Below are 21,724 nucleotides of genomic sequence, written 5' to 3' on the forward strand. Positions count from 1 at the left end.
GAAAGAAGGCGAAACCTCCTTGTTCTCCCGTGGAAGGGAAGGAACTGAGCGATCCAACAGAGAACCCTGTACTGTGTGCCTGCCCCTGAGAACTGGGTCTCTGGGTAAAGTTTTCCTGTGATTAGAAAAAATCAGAAGACCACAACAAACTGTCCTCCCACACACACTCCAGGCCTTGTTGTGAAGGCTGCCCCCACCCGCTGTCCTTGACCTTCCATTCTCCACAATATCTCAGTAGTCCCCCCAAGTCCCTAGCAGGGAAGGCAACATTAACAGCAAAAAGTACTTAGCACTTCTGCTCCTGACAGTACAAAGTTCTATAAAGTTTTTCTCAGAAATAGACCTTTAATCCCAGCCCCAGCCCAGCCTCAACTGTCCGAATTGGAGACCGAAAAAGAATAAAGATTTTAGAGTCACTATTTACCCAAGATCTGGAAAGAACACAGAAGGATGTCCCTTGCTGTAACCTGCTTCTTGTCCACATTTAATTATTGAAGTTGGATGGCTCTCACACCCTTGATCTAAGGTTTCTTCGAGTTCCATACCAAGTCCCTATCATCCATTTTTTTCTCTGTCCTGTTTTCTGCGCTTGGTGAACCATTAGTGTCTCCTCCTTCCACTTCTGGCTCCTTAGAGTGCTAAGCCACCAACTGCACATTTGCTCACAGGCATGCTACAGTGGTGACGCTATGACAAAGGACACAGAAGAAACAGGGTTGACCAAGTGGCCGCCACACATTGTTAGTTAATGAGCCTAGATTCTTCAAGTTTAAGATGAACTAACGCATTATTAACATATCAATCCGAGCCTGTGGCCGAGTTCTCCCCAACCACAAAGCGAAGGCATTGCAGAACTCAAGAATCTTAGGAAGCATGTTTTGCAAAACCAAATAACAACGAATATGAGTTTGGTGTCATTTTAAAAACTACTTCTCCCTCCTACGCGTACAAAAACTCAATACAGCATCAATTTATCTAAATTGGTATTTACTGGAAACTTTAGAAGAGGCCAAAGGCAAAAGAACTGTGTTTCCCAGGACTGGGGCCCTGAAAAAATGAATGTTAGAACAACATAATATTAACTCCTACAGCCCATCCTTTTTTTCCTTGTGAAGATTCAGAGACATTGTTCTTAAAACCATTAATTTGCTTTAATAAAACATTTAAATGTACTATAATTTAATGAAATTCATTAATTTACTTTTCAGAAGCACACCTAAGATTTTTGCTCCAATTATAAGCTAGGCACAGTACCCTCCTCTGATGCACAGTAGCTACATACATGTCCCCTATCACCCATCCTAGGGTCCCTTTGCCTAGAGCATCATAAACCAGGGTCTTGGATGAAATTACAGAAGCCTGGGCATCCCCTAAATTGTATGCAAGTTTTTAAAATAGAAAAACAAATTAATGTATGAATAGAACCATATATTTACAAAGGTACATATAAAAATATCTAACACATATATGGCAAAAAGTTCAACTTCAGCAATCAGAAATATGTATGCAAATTTTTGTGATGTGTTTTTTTATTTCTATAGAGGAGGTCTATAATTTTTAGCAGACACTTTTTTTTTTGGTTCAAGGATTGAACCCAGAGGGTCTCTACCACTGAGCAACATCCCCAGCCCCTTTTTATTTTTTATTTTGAGAAAGGGTCATGCTAGGTTGCTTAGAGTCTCACTGAATTGTTGAGGCTGGCCTCAAACTTGCAATTCTCCTGCCTCAGCCTCCTGAGTTGCTGGGATTATAGGCATGCAGCACCATGCCTGGCTTTAGCAGACTCTTAAAGGTGGTTAAAATTAATTCCCTTCCACCAACTGCTAGAAAATGATCAAAATCACTGCTTTAGATTATCATAGCTGAATTCAAAATTTTTCAGTTGCCACTCAGAATATACACACACATTGTAGTTTCCAAACATAAGCATACCTTTTAAAAACCTGCTGGGCAACTGGGTAGTCCTCTCGAAGAAAGGATAACTGCAAGTCCTACTCCCTTTACAAACGCAAAACCCAGCAGGTGCTGCTTTGTAGAAACACTTTCATCTCTTAGGTCTTACAAATCCCATTTCAGGAAAAGAGAGCCAGCCTGGGTGCGGTCTGGGGTGACGCCTTCGACAGCACCCCTTAACATCTACTGCACCTAAACGGTCACCACCACCCCGGGAAACGCACTTCTGCAGTCACCACATGTTCCCATGCAGAATTCCCATGGTGCTGCTGGCTGGGAGTTGGGTCCACTTGGGAAAAAGAGTTACCAAAGACAACCAACCCAGCAGGGAAGGGAACTTATTTCCATTTTCCCTCATGTGATTATGGTTGGATGTAATTCTAAAACAGTACCAGATTAAAGTTTTCTGGTTAACCCAGAGCAACTGGCAGAGTTACAGGGAGAAAAGGGTAACAAAAACAATGCTCGTCCCACTGAGGCTGAGCCTTTTGTTTCCGGCGATGCTTCCTGGAGCTGAGCACAAGGGCCTGAACAGAACAAGCGCGAAGGTAAGCCCTGACCTTTGGCATCTTTGAGCCCATGAGCACTAGACTTTAGAGTCAATCTCCCTGACAAGAATTCCTTGTTTCTTATCTGTTACCGCTATAACAAATTACCACAAACTTAGGGCCTTCAAACAAATGTACTATTGTATAGGCACACAGGTCAGAAGTCCAACACAGGTCTCAATGAGCTGAAACTGACCACAGGGCTTTCTAGAAGTTCTAGAAAAAAATGCATTTATTGCCCTGTCTAGCTTTTCGGAGCTGCCTGTATTCCTCAGCCCCTGGCCCCCTTGCTCCATCTTCAAAGTCAGCGCTGTAGCGTCTGATCCAGGTCCCAGCCTCACATCTAATTCCCTGACTCTCTTCTGCCTCCATCTTCCACATTTAAGGACCTTGTGATTACCCTGTGATTACCTGGATAATGCAAGATAAAACTCATTTTTAAAATATTTTTAGTTGAGACTGGACACAATACCATTATTTTTTATTTGTTTTTATGTGGTGCTGAGGATGGAACCCAGTGCCTCGTGTGTGTGAGGCAAGTGCTCCACCACTAAGCTATAGCCCTAGACCTCTCCTTATTTTTAAGTCGATCGATTCACCGTAATTTCATCTGTAACCTTAATTCCCTTTGCTATGTAACTGAACACATTCACAGCATCCAAGGATTAGCATGGGGACATCTTGGGGGTGGGTGTTATTGTTTGGTCTGCCATAGAAATATGCATAAATTATTATAGATGTTTTACCTTCTAAGAGTTTCTGAGCTAAACAGTCCTCCACCTGATAAGGCACAAACCAGCAAGAATATGGGACTTTTCAGGCTCTCTAAGAGTTTATAATGCTCTTTTCTATTTTATAAGCATTTCAGGTCCCAAAGTTTCTCACAGTCCTTGTGAAAAATCCTCTCCTCTCATATAGCAGCCAGTAGCTTCATCTCCCTCAAGACATAGCTGAATCTAGATTATCTTTTGAAACCTGCTTTAAAAAAAAAAATAATCACATAACATATCCAAGGGTTTTCTTTCTTGCCAAAGGGGACCAGTAACACTCAGACCTAGAGAAAATCTATTTGAACTCATCCACTATAAAAAAAAATCTTGAGAAATGGCCTTCATTTACTAAGAAATTCTCACCCTAGTCAGGATATCCAGGATGTCTGTATTTTAAGCTGAAAGGAAACAAAGCAAAGTGAAGATATCCTGAAAGCTTTCCCGCTAAATAAATGGGATGAGCATCCTGGAGCCAAATGACCAATAAATCTCAATTTTTTCATGAACTTTAAGATAAAAGACTCATGGGTAACCCACTCTCCTTGTTTCCATTTGGCCCTGCAGGGACTTAGGGAGGGGAGTTACTAAAATTAATAGAGAATGGTATAGCACTATTTTGAAAAACTTTCCTATATAAACAATGGAAGTTAGGCATTAATAAACAACTCTTAGAACAAGCAAAAGCATAGAAAATCACATTTTATGAGTATTAACACTATGAGAGACCAACATCAGAGATGCCTTAATGTCACCAAAATAGGATGCTGTGAGATTCTCCAAATGGGTTCAGTTTCTGCTAATAACTCCCTTGCCCTGGACCTGGAAGAGCAGAGGAAGGTATTAGACATCTTCCCTCCTCCTTAAAGAAAAGAAAGTAAGAGAATCTGCTCTCAGCATGCCAGCATGCATCTAGGCATATGTGGCAAATACGTAGTCTAATTCCAGCACTAACTAAAAAACTTAATTATTCTTAAGTGAGTTTAACAAAAAGTAATTTGGAACATTGTTATATGCATCTCAAAAATGCATACCCTGCTTCTCATGCTAAGAAAGCATTTGAGAACAGAATAGATTTGTATTATGTGCTTTTTACAGAAAGCTCACAACTACTGCTTCCTAGCTCCGTAGGGGGAGAAAAGCTTTTAATAAAAATGCACATGCAGTCCTCACAGCTTCGACAGTGACAGCACAGGCTACAGACTACTTTCTATTTGTCTCTCCCATTAAATGTAGGCAGAGGCTGGGTAATGTCTATTGCTGTATCTTCTAAAGCACCTGCTCATAAAAGGAATGCACAATAGCCATTATTTATTTGAGACAAATAATGCCTAAGAACCTACTGCAGGTTCCTATTGGAGGACAGAGCAGTGAAGAAGACAGACATGGTCTTTGAGTACGGGAGACAGTCAAGAAAGAATAAGGTGATGTCAAACAATGATAATACCAGGAAGAAAGAAAACCAGGTAAGGGGATTCTTAAGCATTTCATATTTTCCAGTCCTACAGTAAGAACTGTACCTCTAGTCTCAAGATTGAACCTGGCAATAACCCTCTAAATTAGGTGCCATTTTACATTCTCATTTTATATATAAGGAAACTGAAGCTAATAAGATGAATTAACTTGGTTAATGCTGTACAGCAAATAGGGAGTATCAGTCAGCTTTCCACCACTATAACAAATACTCGAGATAAGCTGTTTATAAAGAGAAAAGATTCATTTTGGCTCACAGCTTTGGAGGTTCCAGTCCGTGACTGGTTGGCCCCATTGCTTTTGGGCCTGTGGTGAGGCAGCACATCACAGGAGGCACACAGGGCAGAGCAAAACTGCTCGCCTCGTGCCCAGGAGCAAATGAGAGAGGGGTGGGCAACTGAGGTCCCCATCCTCTTTGAGGGCACACCCAAAATGACCACAAGACCTCCCACAAGGCCCCACTTGTTGAAGGTTCTACCTTCTAAAAGTATCCCCTGAGGATCAAACCTTTACCAAAGGGAACTTTGGGGAACCCTTGTAATCTGAACTACTGCAGACTGCAAAAGTAGAGTCAAATTCATTTTCTCCCTCCTTTGCCCACACTCTTAACCATTTCACTCTATGCCTAACACATGAATCTCATGATAAAAAGGCAGGAAAGTTGCTTTCACCTTAAAGTATCTCAAAACTCTGAAAGAAAAGAGAAGCAGATTTAGCACTTATGAGAAAGTCCTGGGAAGTAAATAAAATTGTTCCAAGCTATATATTTTATCAACTCCTCTCTGTGCTGTGGAAGAACTGGCTTCACTAGCAAGGGCAGCTGTGTTCTTACTGGTATGTGGTCTTTTGCATATGGAAGCCCTACCACCCCAGGTGGCATTTAAGGTTACTACTACAGATTTGCAGAATCTATCCAGGCTTCCTCATTGCTGTCTCCCACCTCTCAAGAGAGTCACTTGGGTGAGTGCTCATGGAGGTCATGTCTTTAGCCTGAACCCCATTAACACACAGAATCACTCCAGAAACACAGATACCAGTGACCTTTGTGGCCCATGGTATATCTAATCACCTAATATCACTAGCTAGCGTGCAGTTCAGTTTGTTAAAGCTCTTCAAAATGTCCTCTCAGTTATCTGTCATAGAATCCAGCTCTCACATACCAAGGGCTATATCAATTTTAATCACATACATTTATCTGCATGTGTTTTTTTTTTTTTCATGTTACTCTCTCCCATCAGCCACTATTACATACCAGGCACACGCTACCATTGAGGAAGTAGCGACAAAGATAAAGAAAACTAAGAGGAGTTCCCAAGTCATTCCTTCCTTTCAAAATGGCCTTTACAAACAATGGGGGTGAGACAGTTCCCTTGGACAAGCTTCTGAGTCACAAAGGGGGAGGTTTCCATTCCAGCTCTGCCACTTAGTGATTGAATGTTCCCGAGCCACCACTTCTCATCTGTGACATGAGGTTGTAATGAGTAAACTCAATGGGATAAAGTCTGTGAAAACACATGCAAGCCATCGAGGAAGGAGAGATCAGTTCAAAGACCTACTGAATTAGCTTTTCTGGGACACAGACTAGCAAATTCAAGTTAGATCATGATCTTAAAACATAGGTGTACAAATGGTGCCCGCCTTTAACATCCCCAAGAGTCCTCCACTGTGAGAATTCACTTGAAGTGGGTAATTCAGACCGTTACTTGGGTTCCTTCTACCCTGTGGCCTTAGTGCTGTAGGTAACCTGACCAAAGTATCTGGAGACGACCCTACTGTGATTGATGGCACTCTGCTGACTTTTAATCAGAGAGAGACTGTTGGAGAAATAGCCCAAAAGTTAGCTACTGTGACAGCCAGCTGAAGAAAAATCTAGATAGCTACATAGATACTTCTTGGTTCTCAGTGAGGATCACTAGCTCAAGTGGAATTCTGCCTACATTTGAGGTTGGACATTTTTAGTGGTGTCTGACTTTTTCCTTCACTTTTTTAAACGGCACAGTGGGAAGAACAGAATAGTGGAGTTTATGCTTGAAGTTAGAGAAAATAAACTCTCAAAGCCCCAATACAAACAGCTAGCCCATGATTCAATAACTTTCTCTTGGGCTAAAAGGAAGCCAATGTGACCTAGAATTAACTCTGAGCCATGGTGAGAAGCACAGCAGAGAGGACCCCTGTGAAACACTGAACACCCCAAGGAAGGGACAAAGTAAACACACAGAATTAGCCCTACATGACTTCAAACCGCTATCTATTGGTCAATCACAAAGGCTCATATTAGCAGAAAGAAAAACTATAAAAAGATAAAAAAGAAACTCCAGAAAGCAAACAGTTCCATACAAAAGGCCACTATTGGAAGTCTTAAGGGAAATTAAAGTTTGACTTCAAATAAGTTGTTCTCTAGTGGGAAATGAAGCCGGCCACTCCTGTCCTCAATCTACTGCTGACTGGCTATTACAGGATTAGCACATGCTGTCATAACTTCTCAGTATTAATTTCACAGAAGGTAAGCAATACACTATTAGGAAACCAAAGAAAGAACTTTTAAAAATTGTATCAGAGACCCACAAATAAGTCTACCACAATCTATTAACATGAAATAATATTTCAAGTGCTTATTTTCAGAATAGGCAAGTTTGTATAATGTAATTACTTCCTCCTAATTACAGACATTAAAAGTCCCAACGACAAGTTTAGGAACACAGTGTTTCACAGAATGCACATTTTAGTTAAATTCAATTAAGACTGAAGCCTGGTCACGAGATCTAAGCCTGAGTGGGAAATGGAGTGAGGAAGAAATACTCCTGTTGAGGTTTGGACATACATGGACAAAACTAAATTTCTGCAGAGAAAGCAAAATAAATGGAATTGATTTCTCTGAAATTTGGTACCTTGTTTCATGTGTAGAACATGTTAGAGCTTCACTTTACACAGTGGTGAGTGGTTCTCTACTTGCTCTACGAGGGCAAGCCTTATCTTTTGCAGTAAAATATTTAGTACTGAGGAGGGGTGGATCCAGGTTTTATGGGATTAGCATATATAATTTGAGGGATCCTCTCAAAGAAAAAGAATACAAAATTCAAAACAGAAAATTATCCAGAACCCTCTAGAGGTTCACCCTACAAGTGAGAGGCCCTGAAGGTTAAGTACCCACAGCTTCACAGTAAGTCCACCTCTGAATTACCTCAGAGTAAAACCACATCTTACATTTCTAAGTTGCACCTGCATGGTGTCTTGCAGAGTGCTGGGCATCCCACGGGTACTCAGTACTTGTTATTTTACCCATATCAGAAGCAAACAAAGGGTTTAATCAAAAGATTAAATTCAAAGTCAAGTTTTGGCCCATTCAAATGGTACAAAATAAATCTTAACTGTTCACTTTATTATACCTTAAATGATAGCTTGAATTAAATGCACTCTGAATTCATCTTGATTCTGTTATTTAACAACTGTCATCCAGTCAGGATTTTAAAAATTAAAAAAGAGTCCGTCCACCATAAGAGGAGAACAAAGAAAATATTTTTTTAAATCATCAAATAAAAGCTGGAGGTCCATAAGTCAAGACTAAACGCTCTGGTTCCTGTGTCCACTATTTAGGGTGAACAGATGGGACTTACATGTATTCCTTTACACTGTGGACATCTGTGGCCTATTATCAGTGGTGTTACCTCCTAAATAGAAGGGGTTCCCAACTCCAAAGTAAACTTGAAGCTTTTTATATTTTGAGCTATTTCCTCATACTTCCTGCCAACAGTTAGCATACTGCATCTCTTTATAAAAATGAAATACCAAAAAGAGAAAATTCACACAATTCAATTTCTACTTATAGATGGACTACTATACAGTAAACTATGATAAAAATGACTCACCAATCACATACATTTATCCTCCAGGTTTAATTTTTTTTGCAGAGGGGGTGGAACTGGGGATTTAACCCAGGGGCGCTTTACCACTGAGCTACATCCCCAGCCCTTTTTGTGTTTTATTTTAAGTTGCTGAGGCTAGTCTTGAACTTGTGATTCTCCTCCCTCTGCCTTCCAAGTCACTAGGATTATAGACATGTGCCATCAGGCCCAGCTTAGGCTTAATATTTTGTCATGTTTTTCCACACAAAAAACTAGAAACTTCCTATGTTTCAACCCAGTGTACTGGAGTCAGATCAGTATGTGATAAAGAGCAGACATTTTGTGAGTGTGTCTGAATATGACCACATGAATAACCATCAATTAAAATTATATGAAGACATGAGTAACTATCGATACCAGTAATTTCAATCTGTATGCATGTGTAAGGAAACTACTGGTATAGTTTGGATCTTAAATGTTCCCAAAAAACCTATTTGTTAAAGTCTTGATTTCAGGGTAGAGCCCTTGGGAGGTAGTGGAGCCTTTAAGAGGCGGGCCTAGTCTTGAGGGCATTAGGTCATGGGGTGTATGCTCTTGAGGCTCAGAGGGACCCCGTCCATTCTACTTCCTCTCTTTGCTCCCTGGCCAGGAGGGGAGCAGTTTGCTCCACAGATCTAAAAGCAAGAAGACCCACCAACAATGGACTACAACCTCCAAAATTTGAGCCAAAATAAACTTTTCTCTTTATAAGTTGATTTTCTCAGGTATTTGTTACAGTGATGGAAAGCTAACACACTACTTTGAGGAAAAGCCCAATGTTATCAATAATCTTATTTATGTTGGAAGAGAACCTGATTATTATAGGTCTTTTTGAAGACTGACAGATATAGTTATGTTTAATGTCTTCATAAAAAGAATATTGATAAACAACTTCTAAAGCCAAGAAACAAATGAGCAAAAAACATTTCTAACATAATGATAAGTGAAAAACATTGCTTAATATACAATAATTTATAATTAGATGATCAATAATTAGGTGAAAATAGTCCAAAATAAAAGACAAGGGATATGAAAACACAGTTCACAGGAAAAAACAAAACAAAAACAAATGGTCAATAAATATTTTTAAAGATGCCAAATTCTACTCAAAAATGTAAGAGGGACATTTATGAGCTACCATTTGCAATGAACAGATCATGGTAAATAAATATGGCCTCAAAGGCAGACATGAAAATACCCACCGCTGGAGATGTGCGGGAAAGTGAGGATCTCCGTAGACAGGAGAGGGGCTGGTGGGAGCCTCTGGAGGGTAAGCTAGCAATACCTTTAGAACATTTTTTTTATTTTATTATTATTTTTTTTTTTAGTTGTAGATGGACACAATGCCTTTTATTTTATATATTTATTTTTATGTGGTGCTGAGGATTGAACCCTGGGCCTCACAGGTGCTAAGCAAGTGCTTTACCAGCACTTGCTACAGTTTCAGCCCTCCTTTAGAATATTTAAATGCTGATATATTGTACCCATAAGTCACCCTTCTATGAAATTACTCCATAGAATTTTCAAACAACTACTCAGAAATAAATATTCAAAGATATCTTTGCAGCAATGTTAGCAAAAATGTAAAAACAAATTTAAAAAATGGAGAAAGCTTAAATAAAACATTCAATCAATAAAACGTTCCATTCAATAAATACTATAAAGTCACTAGAAAGATTATGGTAGGTCCATCCATATGTGCTTACCCTGAAATAACAACTCACATTTCTTAACCTTTGAACATGTTAGCCACTCTCATTAGCCTTTTACATGTTAACACACTTAGTAAGAATATCTCCAAGATGCGTAGATAAGTAAAAAAACAGAAACTGCAGGTCTGATTATGTACTGTGTGACTCTGTCTATATCATATGTATACTGTATATGAGAGCAAATACATATATCTCCAGAAAAACCTGGGAAGAATACAAAAGGAAGAGTTTACAGTAATTACTACAGAGAGACGGGACTAGGGGATTGAACCCAGGGCCTTGTGCTGCGAGGCAAGCACTCTACCAACTGAGCTATATCCCCAGCCTGGGACTAGGAAACTTAAAGAAAATTTTTTACTTTTTATTTTTATAATTTTCTGAATTGTTTGAACTTTTCATTATATACATGGATTTCTTCTATTTTCAGATTGTTAATGTACATTATCTGCCTAGTTAGATTACAGTCTGATTTTCTTCTTCCTACTCCTACAAAACCTAACCAATGTTATTTGGGGAAAAAGAAAAAATGTGAGAAAAAATTTAATATTTCTTGTTATGATCATCTATAGTATAAGAATTTTTAACATTTTCAACAGGAATGCAAGTTACTTTTCAAATAAAAATTCTAATTAATAAATACCAATACTCAACAAGCCCAACAAAAACACCCTATCTCATTTCCTTCCTGGGCAGGAAACCCCAGAATATAAAGATTTGAATGATGATTCTCTGGATTCTGAAACAATTGTTTGGTTGACAGTTTTCTTTCTCCCAGTATCAAGTCAATTTAATGATTTTTTAGAAAATGACCAAATTTAGTTATAAATGAAACAAAAATGGGGGTAATATAGATTATCCATGCGTGAGTCACAGAGTGCACTGCTGTCTCACATGTGGACCTTACCAACACGGATGAGGCCACTTACGTGCACACCCCTGAAGCAGCTACCGCATGGTAACTGGGACAGTTATTACCATTCTCACAGCCGCCACTCACCAGCTGCTTCCTAGGGGTCTCGGACTGCGCTCCACCCTTCATACATATGAGCACATGTATTCCCAAAACAGTAAGATTCGTGGTCAGTTGATTACTTATTGGAATTACACAAAAACTAAAAGCTAATCTGGGTAAAATTAGAAATTGAGGGTGGTAAATGGTAATTGAAGATAATTAAAGAGCTGAATCTAGATGTGTGGGAAACAGATCATGTAAGTGGCTCCCGATCACCTTCGTGACGTTTGCTCCACAGGTTGTCCCTGCCGGGCCTCCCCCAGACCCGCCTCTCAGCATGCCAAGCGCAGGTGACTCTCAGCCTCTGCTGCAGCCCCCACCCGAAGCTCCTCACCTGTCCAGCAGCAGTTCCAGCACTTCTTTCGTGGAGGCAAAGCCTCTGTACGTTGACAGGAAGATGCTGATATAGGTAAAGTCATTGTCCCCAAAAGCTGTCAGCAGGTTCTCCACAAGCTTCTCCAAGGTGCCAGCTTTTATGGTCCTGATCTTACAGGTCTCATACTGACTGACTGTGTGTCCTGGAGGCAGCTGGTCCCCTTCAACCTGTATGAGAAATTAATGATTACCACCAGGAGAAATGACTCCCTGAGGTGAAACTGAAAACAGTGAAACGGTTAAAGCCACAGCCTGTCCCTTTCTCCTTGCTCTTCTTCAGTTTCCCTACAAGTTAAGTAAGACGACGCTCTCTTGGGTAGTGGTTTGGGGGGCAGGCAGTGATGAGGGTGGAGGGTGAGTGTGTGGGGTCCCTTCCTCTAAAGACCTGCAGGTATTACTTCATAGGGGTTATGCTTGCTTTCACTTTCTCCCCTATCAAGAACTAGGTCCTGGTATATTTTATCAAAGATGTTTTCTACGACCCCAGGACTGAGTTTAGCAAATGTTATCAATCATTCCGTTTATAATGTTCTGAGGTGAGTATTCAAACTTATTCTTAAAGACAGTTCCTACAGTGGTGGGTCAGAGTCAACTCACACTGGTTCTGAAGAGCTCATTATTAAATTTTTAGAATTTGCATGAGCCAGTTGACCTCATGTTGACAGTTTTTAAAAAATCAGCCATGGTAGGGGTGGGTTCTCTGTGGAAATCTATGGAGATCTGACTGATCTCACATTCTTCAATCCACCGAAGGCAACATACATACATTCTGGTTTAATATCATTGGCAATTAGTAAGGGTTGGCCAAGACATGGCTGTACCAAACAGCTCTGGGCTCATCTTGGGGAAGGGATGGAAAGCGTAGGTGAGTGCATAAGCGTTGCCTTCTGGAGACTTTGGAAAACATTTACCTATGAGAAGTAGTTGTCATGTGAGAATGAATCTATAAATAAGATTGGTAGATATAACTTTACATTGGTACACATAAACCATTTTATGTTGATTGGTGATAAAATCTGAAAGCTTAAAAACTGCATATAAAGGAAGATAATTATACTGAAAAAATGTACGTGCACTTTGCATTCTACAATAAATCTATGCCTAGGCAAATTATATAGACACACAATTTGCAGTTTAATTTGTCCTTCATAGGCACTAAGGATTCTGTCTTACCAAGAAGAGTTCTGTAGTGAATCTTTTTCTAAAGCAAATAATTATCCTAAGTGATGCGAACAATGACAAACTTATCTGAATCATAAGTTGAATTGCTTTGTAGCAGATTTTCCTAAATCGTAATAATCAGACAAGTAAAAATTCAAGAGAAAAATTAAAGAGAGAAAAAAAAAAAGAGAGAGAGAAACACATAACCAATGATGGTAACTGCACTAAGTGAGGAGCATGTTTTCTTTTCCTTCACCTGACCTGCCAGAAGTTAAACTACAGGGAGGAAATAAACCAAGGGATTGCTTCCAGAAAGATCTAACTGGTGGCAACTGCTTTCAGAGGGGGTTAGGATAGCTTAACGTCATCATGTCTAACTGCTAATAGGAATTAATACCAAGGCTCCAGCTATGTGATGGATGGGCTTTATTTCTTAATTTAATCTGTATAAGTTTTCTAAGAGGAATCTGGTTCAGGACAATACCAAATGTTTCTTTAGACCTCTTAGGACTGTTGACTCAAATCAAGGACTAATAACTGTTCTTTATCACTCTATATTAGTTTTAGAACAAGTCTAGTAGTGCCCATCTGTTCCCCAGAAGCCCCAGTCAACTTAAACCAGAAACAATGAGTAAAAAAGATATATGGTTTCAAACTCTAATTACATTTTTAATTACTTGGTGCAGTGTTGCTTTAAGTGTGTGCTGTAAAAACGCTAGTTCCCAAAAAAGAAGGTCCTGTGGTCAAGTTTGAAGATGATAGAGTTCAATAAAGTCAAAGACATGTCTTTACTGTAGAATTTCTTAAAGTCTTTATTATGCTAACATGTGTTATTAAATTCTGAGAGAGGGACATGGTATACAACATTTCCAAATGGATTTCCCTTTATTCTCAGAACATCTTGCAGAACTTTGAGAGGAACATACTTTAGAAAATGTTGCCTTTCTAAATTACAGCGATGTCTTTAAAACCTAATTCATATTTACCACTTCTCAATTTAAAAAAAGAAAAATAAAGACATTATAAAATTTAATTTTTTTATCCTTAGCTTACCTTGTGATAATAGCAGAGTGCCCTTTACCAAACAATTTTGTAATTTGATGATCCTTATTTTGCTTAAAATGAAAACTCTGCTTTAAAACTAAATCTTTCTTATTGAAAGTAATGACTATTTAAAAGAAGTAATTTTTCACTGAGAATTGATGGGGCCAAAAATTCAAACACAGAGAAAAATGCCTGTCAAAGGACCTGATGAAGTGGGTCCCTTTTCCTGCCAGAAAGTGGATTTGGCAGGAAACCAAGGCTCTCCCTTGGGAATGGAATTATGTTTCTCATTAACCCAGTCTCTTCCTTTCAGCCCTTCTTTAACTTTAAAAAAAATTTTTTTTTACAATATGCAATCCTGATTCCCCTTGGTCCCTTTAGCAATTTTTGCTCCTCAGTATTTGGCATCTGTACATTAGCAAGAACCATATTTGATGTAAAAGAAAATACTTTTAATATTTAAATTCTAAAAAATCTTTCTCTGAGTACAATGAGTAAGCATCAATGACAATATCATGAAATAAGATATGGAATTTCTCTGGTGCCTGAAATCATTTTCACAAAAATTAACAATGCATGTTAAGGTATCAGAGCTTTTGCTTAATGTCATTTTCTATAGAATTGCTTGGTACTCTAATGTCTACTTGCTATAAGACCAGGTTTTCCAAGATGACTTTCAATTTACCAGCACTCAAAAAGAGTATATTTTTACAAAACAATAACTTAAAATTGTCTGCTTACTACTATTTTGAAATGAAACTATACAGAAGTGAAACACACACACACACACACACACACACACACCCTATACCCTATGGCCAGACTAGAGAAACTAAAATGTTAAAGTTCCATTGTTGCAGCAAAATATCCAATAGGTCTATAATCCTTTTAAGAGACTTCAGGCCCTGCTTTGTTTGTACTATCTTAATAATGCTAAATTGAAGTTTAAAAGAAAAGGGGCGGAACCCTTGGCAGACAAGTTTTTAATAACTCAGACTTATAAAGCAAGACATGGAGGGCTGAGCCTGCCCTGTGGGTTAGCACGCTAACAGGAAACAGCTCAATCTGGATTTAATCAGAGACCATCGCTTTACTGACAAGATCCTGATACCAAGGCCACAAAAACGCTTCATGTCGGTTTTCTTGGTCAATCTTTCTGCCATTAGAATTCAGCTTTTTCTAAGAAGGGATGTCTAACTCCTATGGGATAAACAGCTACAATTCTGCCTAAATGTCCCTAGCTGTGGACTTTCTGTAATCATCAACGTTGGCATGAGGAGAAAAGAAGAAAGAGTGTAAAAGATGAAACACGCCATATTTCAACTCTGTTTCTAGTCATGGAGCAATATACTCTTTCACTTTCTAAAGCAAACTATTAATGACGTGGGTTCTAATTTGGGGGGAATATTCTCCAATCAAAATAATACTTGAATCATCAGATACTTTAATAGGGAATGTGTAAGTAAGCAGCCTCCTTATACTGGAGGCAGTAGGGAATCCTTATCTAAGCCATCCTCAGTCCCGGTACATTGGTCCTCAAGCAACTTGGCCTGCAGCAAGGTTTGGGAGACCTTAAAGAAGGGACACACCATTATCCCTACGTTCAGACCAAACACCAAGAATAAATGTGATGCTCTTTCAGCTGCTCTACAACCACTGTCCAGCAACAACAAACCAGCATGTACACGGAATTCCACCAGCTGACGCACAGATAAGCTCTGCTCATTTCTCCATATTAACCAAACACTATACTAAATCTCCTTGCCAAACCAAAAAAAAAAAAAAAAAAAATTCATTCTCTAATAGAAATCAGGTATGCCAAGACACACAGCAGAGCCTTATAGGGAGGCCAATGCATCTGAGTATGGAGTAGTCACATATTGGGCGTTCAGAGATGTAAGGCAAAGTCTGAAAAATTCTAGCCAGTGATGTCAAGTTCAGCATATGCTTCAACACTGAATGTCTACTTTGGGCACTGATTCACTTTTTTTGCTGAGTGAAATTTAAATTTCAGATAAATGACAAATACTTGAAATTTTATATATATATATATATTTATAAAATGTATGCATGCAGTATTTGGGACCTACTCATGGTACTAAAAGACTATTTGTAATTTATCAGAATTTCAAATACAAACATGTGTCATATGTGTTTGCATGTATGTGTGTGTGCATGTGTGTGTGTACACTTATTTATGGAGTATGGTATTATAATTTGATACATGTATACAGTTGGTAATGAACAAATCAGGATAACTAGCATTTCGCTCTCCTCAAATATTACCATTTCTATATGTTGGGATCAAAGTTCTTTTCCAGTTATTTTGAAATGTACAATTAAATGTTAAACTTTACAGTTGCCCTATTGTGCAACATTAAAACTACTTTGATCCCCCTACTGTGTTTTCATACACATTATCCAACTTCTCACTATTCTCTTTCCCCGCCTCTTCCAAGCCCCTTAGGAACCTCTATCCTTCTAAGTGACCAACTCTTTGAACTTGCACAAATGTGTGAGAACGTGTGATATTTGTTTTTCCACACCTGATTTATTTCATTTAACATAGTATCGTCCCATTCCATCCATGTTGCCATAAATGACAGGATTTTTCTTTTTAATGGTTAAATGATATTCCTTTGTGCATATATGCCATATTTTAAAAAAATTCATGGTTGATTTCAAATCTTGGCTATTATGAATAACACTATAATAAACAGGGAAGTTCAGGTATTTCCTGGATATAATGCTTTGGTTTCCTTTGGATATATGTACAGTAATGGGATTGCTTGATCACACCGTGATTCTATTCTCAGTTTTTTGAGGCTCCTCCATACTGTTTGTGTATTCTATATCTTTATTTGGTAAATCTGGCAACACTATGATAGTTGCATACAGAGGGTACAGAATATGTGTCTCTTTCATCTATCCATCTACTTATTCAGTCACACCTGAACTAGACATACTATGTGCTAAGCACTGTGCAAGGCACTAAAGCCATACAGGTAGAGAGAAGGCCGTGACAACACCACATCATTCACGTTAGCAGAGACCACTGGAACCACAGAGGTAGAGTTGTGACACCTATCCTCACCCAGCATTAGGGGCAGGGTTGACGCTCCTACAACTAAAGACAGATTAATAAGAGAAAAGTATAAGTAATTTATTTAATCAAAGTTTTATATGACATAAGAGCCTTTGGAAATGAAGACCCAAAGACCCAGGGAAAACTGTCTTTTTTCATGCTTGGTTGAATAAAGCCTGGGTAGCCACGTAGACAGGATGTGACCCAAGTAACAGTCTAGGGTGAAACCCAGCAAGGCCTGCCTGTTCAGTTTCTTCTGGCTTCTCTGTGTAGCATTCCTGCTCCCTGGTAGAGCACGGGACCCTTTCTGGAATGAAGGTCTCGTGATGTACCATCAGACAACACAGGTATGAGAATTTCTTCAAAACCCACTCTTAACAGAAAGGTGGAGAAGTTTAGAGTAGTCTTTCCAGGTTTTATGCTAGCTCTATGGGAGAGGGGTTCTGGTTTCTGGGGATCTTCCTGGGAGCATAAAGGGGTAGAGGAGAAGAAAGGCAGGAGAAGGTCAGGAAGACCAGGCTTCTCAGCCCCTTTTCTACATTTCTAAATACTCAGCATGCCAAAATGCTATACTTGGGGTATGGTTTTCTGAACCCCAACATAATACAACGTGGAAGTAAAATGATGGAGAGAAAGAGGAAGGACACCATGGAAACACCAAGAGGGACCCAGTGAGGAGGTATCAGCAAAGGCCTGAGTGGGGTGTCTTCTGTTATCAATGGGAATCAGCAATGTTGACCAGGGGAGAGCAGGAAAAGAGCCCCTCATAACAAAGTCATTAAGAAGAAAGAAGTGTGAAGGGAAGACGTGGCTACAGGGGCAATATGACAAAGGGCTCGTGACAGTTGGCTAGAGAGTCAATAGAGGCCTAGTGACTATGGTGGACTCAGGCTGCAAGCTAAGGACATGGGAAGACAGCGATGAGGTGTTAAGTACGGTCAGAGAAATCAGCGTAGAGGATAGAGTTAATGTGGGACAGCGGAAGGTTAGGAAACCATTAGAGAAGTTGCTGATACTCCAGATGAGCAACTGTACAATGGAATTAAAGAGGAGAGGCTCGTTGTAGGGTCATATTTAAGAAGCATTCAGAAAGAAAAATGTCAAGACTTGGTGACTAATTATAGGATGTGGAGGTAAAAGAAAAAGGAAAAGAAAGAATCATGGATCTTTACCTGATTTCCAATGTGGGTGACCGGAAGCATGTGGGTATTACCTTATGCTATGGTTTGGAGAGGAATTGTTCCTCCAAAAACTTATATGTTAGACAATGCAAGGATATTTAGGATAGATGATTAGATTATGAGAGTTAGAGCCTAATCAGTGGATTAATCCATTTGATTAATAATTTTGAAATTTGAAATAATAATTTGAATAACTATAGCAGGTGGGGCATGGCTAGAGAAGGTAGGTCACTGGAGGCGTGTCTCTGGGCATTATATATTGTCCTGGTCCCTCACTAGCTAGCATATTCTCTCTCTCTCTCTCTCTCTCTCTCTATCCCTCCCTCCCTCCCTGTCCCTCTCTCCCTCTCTTCTCCCTTCCTCCCTCTTTTTCTCTCCCTCCCTCTCTCCTTCCAGGCTACCATAAACTGAGCAACTTTCCTCCATCACGATATTCTGCCTCATCTCAGGCCCAGAGCAATGGAGCTGGCCAATCATGGACTGAACCTCTGAAACCTCTGAGCCCAGATAAACTCATCCTCCTCTAAGTTGGTCAAGTATTTTGGTCACAGCGATGAAACACTCACACACCCATATGAAACTAAATTGAAAAGAGGAAGTTAGATTTTTGTGCTGCAGAGATATTAAATTCTAGTTTTAGAAATTGACAAGATAAATTAGAAAGTATCTTTAGGGACATGTTGATGGTACAGCACAAGACGCAGTTAAAATCTAAAAGCTGGGGAGAAGGGTCTCCGATGGCAATCTGTAGAAGTTACATCAATTAAAACAGATTCAGTCTCCTAGGAAGAGTATGTAAAACAGGGGAGGCAGTAGGCAGAGGATGGCAGAATACCAAAATTAAGAGGGTTTCAAGAGCAAAGATGGCAAGCACTAGGAGAGGCAGCCTCACATGTGGCAAATTAACACTTCATCTGATCTGTGGTGGCATTTCTGGGCAAAGAACCCAGAAGAAATCCTCACTGCCAGGTTCACATACATGCCAACATGTGCACCTTCCATCTAATTATGCAAACAGACCAAGGCCTAGCCAGCAGTATGCAGGAGCCAGACTGTACAGCTCGCAAGAGCCAACCATGCATGCTCGTCTCAACTAGAAGTTCAATGGCATCATGTTGGAAGCGTGGTTTCCATCATGGTGGGATTATTTACATATGGAAATCAGCAAATTCTGCAAATCAGGAGTTTTGTTTTGGACAGCCAGTTTATGGGCACAGCACTGCCCCAGAGTCCCTCTCAGACTGTGCCAATGGCAGATCCAAGAGAGATCTTCATACAGGTTAAGCATTCTCCTTTCTGTGTCCACTCTGGTTAAGGCATTTTTGTTGCCACTATGATCTTTGACCTAGAAGATGAAAAATTATGCCTCTGTGCTATGAAAAATGCAGCACGGTGGAAGAAGAGGAGGGCAGAGCACATGCATGACAAATGAATGTCCTCTAAAACTCACAAGATCCTCATGAGCTGACCTTTCTTGAAGTCACTTAGAATGAAGTCACATGGCCAAGTTTCAATGGTGCACACCCTTCATCCGCAGGAAGGTGCTAAGGGAGTTGTAATAACGAACCATGGCCAGAGTTTCATGACACAGAAACCCCATCCCCCTCCACCATCCTGTCTCAGCAGGATTTCCTAGGTTTCCTAGGTCACTCCCAGACAGTCCAGGAGTCCTCCTGGAGGAAACATCTTCTAAAACACATTAGTGCTCCTGGTGATTTGATTCAGCATTGATTCCTAACAGACTATCTTCTCTAACACAAATCCCTCATTTCTGATATTCTCATCATCTTTTGAAGATTCCAAAGTCTTCCAAGAGGCAGATTTTAAAATTAAGTGGGACTAGGGATGTAGCTCAGTGGTAGAGCACTTGCCTAGCATGAACCAAGGCCCTGAGTTTGATCCCTAACACTGTCCGCCCGAAAAAGTTGATTTTAGAAAGTTTGCAGACCACATTTTTCAAATACAATAATTTTATTCTTACAAAATACATTTTTGTTTGCAACTCTGAATGCTAATGATGGTGCTATGAATTAACCTGGGTCCATTTCCACTTCAGAGGCCAATGCAGTATGGGACCGAGGGCATAAACTTTAAGTGTCAATGTCTTGGTCATCTACTTGGAACAAATCATGTGCTATTTTTGAGAAGTTCAAGGATTTAGAGTTGTAGGGAGGGAGGACAGTAAGAACTAAAATAGTTGCTGGAACATTCACCAAATAACATCACAAATTGTCACATAGAGTTGAGTCCCAGAGTGAACTTGTAAAATTCACAACTCCCTCCATTCTCTCTCATTCAGAGCCTTAAACGTCTAAGGTTTGCATATACGAAGGTCACAGGTTAACAGGTGCCCTGGCTTTCTGAAATTCATTCTGCTTTTTGTGCAGCCCAACCAATCTCGGTCTGCGAAGGTCAACAGGGGGTGGTGAGCTTCTGTGTGACCTAATATTCTGGGTGAATGAGACCAGCAATGAATGGAAAGGCTTCCCCACAGCGCAGTTTTCCCAGCAAGCTATAAATCCCACAGACAGCTCCACGGGGCCTCCTGTGATTTTTATAGGCTCTCCTTCACCAGTCCTAGGTCTGGGTGTGAGGGGTGTGGGGTGGCAACAGCCTGATGTTTCCAAACTTAAAAATCAAGTCAATAGTTTGATTTTTATTCTGTGTATCACATTAAGGAGTCTACCTCTGCCCTCCCCATTTCCATAAGGGATTAGTTCAGTTTTCAGCAAAGTAAATACTTCCTGCTGTTGTTATCTCCTATTATCACAATGATCAAGAATAAAAATCAAAGTCCCATTATCAAAATACTAATAAAATCTCTCCTCCCTAGATTTCAGAATTCAAGAAATGACATTGTCTAGCTTATCCCTTCTCCCCTCCAAAACTGAATCTTCAAGGTCTAGGTGAATTTAAAAATTCAGGTATGAAATACAGCTTTACAGTTCACACAAAGCTCTGGGCCAGGGTCTCTGGCAGGTACTCCAACCCTCAGTGCTGTGTTGGGACAGGTAATATTATAGGATGATGGGCTGGCTACCGGCAGACCAGATGGGTATCTTTCTAGCACATTACCAGGTGACCAGATGCAGAGCAAGAGGTGAAGAACAATCCAGTTAACCAGGAGTACATCTCTCTGAAGTAACACTCAGGTAAACTGGCTTTTTTCCCTAATAGGTTTTCCTCTTCATAAGCTGTAAATAAATTCTAAGAAAACCATCCTAATGCTGTCAATGACGAGGAAGAAACGAGAGGGCTGCCATGTGTTCCTGAGCGCTCATTATGGATTGATGCTCCATCCTTTCCATCACCCTCCATGGTATGAACAGTCATCACTTCACCTGAGGAAACTGAAGTTGGGAGAAGTGAGGGGTCTCGCCCAAAGCTACCCATCCCACGTGCACAAGTGTCAAAGCCAGCCCACTTTTCTATCACGATGTGTCATCTAATGATACAAAGCAATACAGTACTGGGTGCTCTATGTCCACATTTGCATACCCAAGACTACTGGAACTCGATAGCCCATAATCCA

General features: G+C 39.9%; 1 protein-coding gene across 6 annotated transcripts in view; it reads right to left on the reverse strand.

Moving 5' to 3' along the window:
• Rgl1 (ral guanine nucleotide dissociation stimulator like 1) overlaps positions 1-21,724 on the reverse strand; it is a 270,086-nt gene that overhangs the window by 61,332 nt on the left and 187,030 nt on the right. For all 6 annotated transcript variants that reach the window (XM_047520545.1, XM_047520542.1, XM_047520547.1 and 3 more), the window contains one exon: positions 11,681-11,889. In XM_047520545.1, the coding sequence (XP_047376501.1) occupies positions 11,681-11,889 (209 nt within the window). The remainder of the gene's footprint in view (positions 1-11,680; positions 11,890-21,724) is intronic.

This window comes from Sciurus carolinensis, chromosome 12 (assembly GCF_902686445.1).
Source record: "Sciurus carolinensis chromosome 12, mSciCar1.2, whole genome shotgun sequence".
Classification (NCBI taxonomy): Eukaryota; Metazoa; Chordata; class Mammalia; order Rodentia; family Sciuridae; genus Sciurus; species Sciurus carolinensis.